The sequence below is a fragment of the Ranitomeya imitator genome, chromosome 2 (genome assembly GCF_032444005.1).
Source record: "Ranitomeya imitator isolate aRanImi1 chromosome 2, aRanImi1.pri, whole genome shotgun sequence".
Taxonomy (NCBI): domain Eukaryota; kingdom Metazoa; phylum Chordata; class Amphibia; order Anura; family Dendrobatidae; genus Ranitomeya; species Ranitomeya imitator.
This window is the reverse complement of record NC_091283.1, coordinates 236,985,119-236,989,235: the sequence shown is the minus strand read 5'-3', so window position 1 is coordinate 236,989,235 and position 4,117 is coordinate 236,985,119. Positions and strand designations below refer to the sequence as shown.

Sequence of the window (4,117 nt, the reverse complement as noted above, 5' to 3'; positions counted from 1 at the left end):
TTGTGACGTCACCTGTGGTATTCGGTCAGGGTGACCGATGCTGCTTGGGGTCCACTGGGGTGATGTGATGGCAGCTAGATGGTATACCTCCCCACAGGTGAAGTGAGTCCCCAGGGCTTCCCAGTAAGGTGGATGGTGATGGTGTGAGGTGCAGACAATAACGAGGACACAGGGTTGCAGTCTCTTTACCTCTTTACTGGTGACTTCAGGATCCTCAATCCAGAGCACAGTTAACAGGGCTGTCTGAGACCGGCCAGTCCGAAGGCACATCCAGAGTTCCCTTTGCAGGTGGAAATCAGTGCCTACCATTAGCACCTGTGTGTTGTAGTGCTTCCCTGCTGAGCATTCGGGATAGTCCTCACAACTTCTATTCTCGTTTCTTTCTAATTTGTTCCTGTTCTTTCTAGTTCTCCCTCCCCCAGGTATGTTATGGCTAGGACGCACCCGTTTGACGGGTAGGCTCGGAGTTCTTCCGGGACCCTAGAGACTCCCCTCTCCACGCGCTGCCCCCTATGTCTGCTTAGGTGATGTAAGGTAGACAGCCAACCTATAATTAACTGTCCTGCGGAGTTTGAAGTAAGGCATAGAGTCAGTTACTTCCTCGGTGTTCCGGCCACCTGCTATGCGCCTCAGTAGGATGTTGCCGTTCTCCGGGCACGACTCCTATTGGCTCTCCTGTGTGCTAGATCTCGTTTCTCACTGTCCACAATATCCTTCGCTTCGTGTGTCTTTCTTAGGATACTGCCGTGGGGTGTGCAGGAGCGGTTCCGTAACTTTCTGTTCTGGTCGCTAGGTACCTGCCAGGTTCCCACGCCTGACAGGGCCCCCTGTGATACCTGGTCAGAAGAACTCCTTTAGTGCCATTAGACGTACCATCACTCCCCTTAGTGGCAGAGCGACGTTACTGCAACGACCAGATCTCTGGGGCACTGCACTTACATGGCTTTATGTGTTTTGTTAAAATAAAGATATTGTATTTCATACTGAAATTGTGTTTATGGAAGTAAGGTTTGTAGGCTATGTTGTTGATTTCTACTCCTGAATATATGGACGACCTCGTTTGGGCTTTTTATATATAAGGTCAGACAAAGGAACTACATATAGGGGCAAAAGGTGTATACATAATAACCTCATACTGCAGGGAAATACATGTATTTTAGAACAACAAAGAAAGTGATACTATAACATGACAATATTTAGGAGTACTTTACCAAACTCCATTACAATCCACAAATCCCCATGTCACTGACAACTGTATTGTCCTTGTCACAGAGACTACTTACTACCATATGACACCACTTATTTACGCTCACAATGCCCTGCAGCTACCCCTATTAACCTTTGTATATGCCAACCATACCTGCTAATGGATCTGATGTTATTTTAGTTAGTTGGTGAAAGTTTTTTCCTGATGGCAGCTCAGTCCGACATGGCTGTTCAACATATTTAGCACTGATCATTCTCATACAATGAGTTTTTATTTTAACGTGGCCAAGCATGAGGAATGACAAGGGTTTGTCCTAGTAGTGGTTAACCCCTTTAAGAAAATACAATTTTCAGTTAAAATATTTCCCACATTTTGAGCGTGAAAAAGTTTTATCCCCTAAGTGACTTCCCTGATGTTTAATAAAAGTTGATTTCTGTGTAAAACATTTCCCACATTAAGAACATGAAAAAGGCTTCTCTCCCGTGTGAGTTCTTTGGTGACTAAGAAGAGATGATTTATTCACAAAATATTTTCCACATTCTGAACATGAAAAAGGCTTCTCTCCCATGTGAGTTCTCTGCTGGCGATCAAGATTTGCTTTCTGGTTAAAATATTTTCCACATTCTGAACAGCAAAAAGGTTTCTCCTCTGTGTGAGTTCTATGGTGAATAACCAAAACTGATTTCTGGTTAAAACATTTCCCACATTCTGAACAGTAAAAAGGCTTCTCCCCTGTGTGAGTTCACTGTGATTAACAAAATCTGATTTCTGGTTAAAACATTTCCCACATTCTGAACAGGAAAAAGGCTTTTCACCTGTGTGATTTCTGTGGTGTATAACAAGATGTGATTTTTTGTTAAAACACTTCCCACATTCTGAACATGAAAAAGGCTTCTCCCCAGTGTGAATTCTCTGGTGACTAACAACATTTGATTTCTGAGTAAAACATTTCCCACATTCTGAACATGAAAAAGGCTTCTCCAGTGTGTGAATTCTCTGGTGCTTAGCCAAATCTGATTTCTGCTTAAAATATTTCCCACATTCTGAACATGAAAATTTATTCTCTGTTATGTGAATTTTTCCACGTTTAAGAAAAGTCTTTTTGAGAAAACTATTTCCATATTCTGAATATGAAAATGGCATCTTTCTTTTAGAATCAATTTGTTTTTTAATTATTATATTGTTACTTTGATTTTTCTTAGTAGTTGGTAATGAACCAGAAGACAGAACTTGCTTCAAAGGATCAGATGATAGATCTTTGCGGTTAAGGGATGATGCCATATCTGGAGTAATGGCATTGACTTCAACTGTATCCTGTGTGATCTCAAGATCATCCAATTTAAAAACTGAAGATGTCAGCGTTCTCTCTGATTTCCTGGTACAGAAATCTGCTAAAAATAAAACCAGTTATTAATTTTGAATAAAATAGCCTCACATTTTATACTTTTGAACATTTCTACTTAACTTGTAATTTTTACGGACAGCTTATGTAAAAATATTGAACGATTCACCAAGACAATGACAGTTTCAAGTTCAAGTCTAATCGAAAACCTCATAGCATGAACCAGTGGATCATGGCGTTCAACGGTTTGTTCATTCTGCCTCCCAAACATGGAATAAAAAGCCACCAAACAATGTTATGAAGGCAAAAATGATACCAATAAAACTTTTACTCATCTCACAAAATACAAGACACCACTCAGGTCCATCATCTGTCAGTGGAAAAACAAAGGTTTCCACATTATTAGTGGCTCAAAAGCTCTTAAAAAGCAACATGGCTTTCATAACCGATCCAACAATATCCGCTCTCCTAAAGTCAAATTTTCACTCGCTTCTGAGCCTTGTAGTGTGCCCAAACCACATTTAGCATCCATATATTTGGCATTACTATAGCGAGACGAACCTAATTGATTTATAGTGTGTGTCTCCTGGAGCACAATCTGGGCACTATGTGTTGGATAATAAAATGGAAAATGTGCAAGTTTCAAGTTGCAACATCCAATGCGAGCTAATTTCCATAAAGTGGTTGTGGAGTCAAAATAGTCACTACTCCCATAGAATAATTCACTGAGGGGTATAATTTCGAAAATGGAGTCATTTTATGGGGATTTTTACTGCTTTAGTTTTCTGTAATTTTGTTATATTAGGGCATTTGCAAATGGGGTGTCCCATCTCCACTTAAATCTGCTCCTGCAATGTTTGCTTCCAGACAGTGCCTTATTTATTGTGCAGGCATTGCTGGTAATTGAGGAGACGTCAAAACCAGAAGCTCTTGATGGTGCTGGCTCTGTCCAGCCACTAAGAGTAAGGTGCCTGATACCAGTAGTACCACCTAGTTTGGCAGTATGGGTTTGTGTACTGTCCAGCTGGAGCAATCAGCTACCTGCTTAAGCCAATTGGAAAGCACCAAACCCTACTAAAGTTTGAAGCACATTGCCAGAAGCTGCCAGATACAGCCTTGTTCTCCTCTGGTTCAGTCCTCTGTGCTCAACTCCCCGCTAGTGTATTGTATTTGTTTCCTGTTGTGATCCCAGACCACTTACTGACTACTCTTGAGTAGGGTTGAGCGACCTTGACCTTTTTAGAGTCGAGCCGTGTTTCGCGAAACCCGACTATCTTAGAAGTCGAGTCGAGTGGAATCGGCCAATTATCGCGAAAAGTCGGGTATCGCCCGAAACACGAAACCCAATGCAAGTCAATGGGGGAGCATAGTCGGCAGTGAGTGGAGGCCAGGAAAACACCTACACTGCCCATTTTAATGGCAAAAACATCCATTCTTGTTAAAGAAGCTTGTCAATCGTAATTTACCTTATAATAATTGGAAGGCATTTGAAATTGGGGGTCATTTGGCTAAAGTTGTGGGGGGTAGGGCTGGTTCAAGTAATTAGTGGGCCCAGTAAATCTGGACCA

General features: G+C 41.6%; 1 protein-coding gene across 1 annotated transcript; it reads right to left on the bottom strand.

The window, feature by feature from the left end:
• Positions 1–1,661: 1,661 nt before the first annotated feature.
• On the bottom strand, positions 1,662–2,350 carry LOC138666337 (gastrula zinc finger protein XlCGF17.1-like). The gene is made up of 3 exons (XM_069754565.1): positions 2,216–2,350; positions 1,954–2,098; positions 1,662–1,855 (listed from the first exon to the last, which is right to left on the bottom strand). The coding sequence occupies exons 1-3, from the start codon at positions 2,348–2,350 to the stop codon at positions 1,662–1,664; spliced, it is 474 nt and encodes a 157-aa protein (XP_069610666.1).
• Between the last annotated feature and the right edge of the window lie 1,767 nt (positions 2,351–4,117).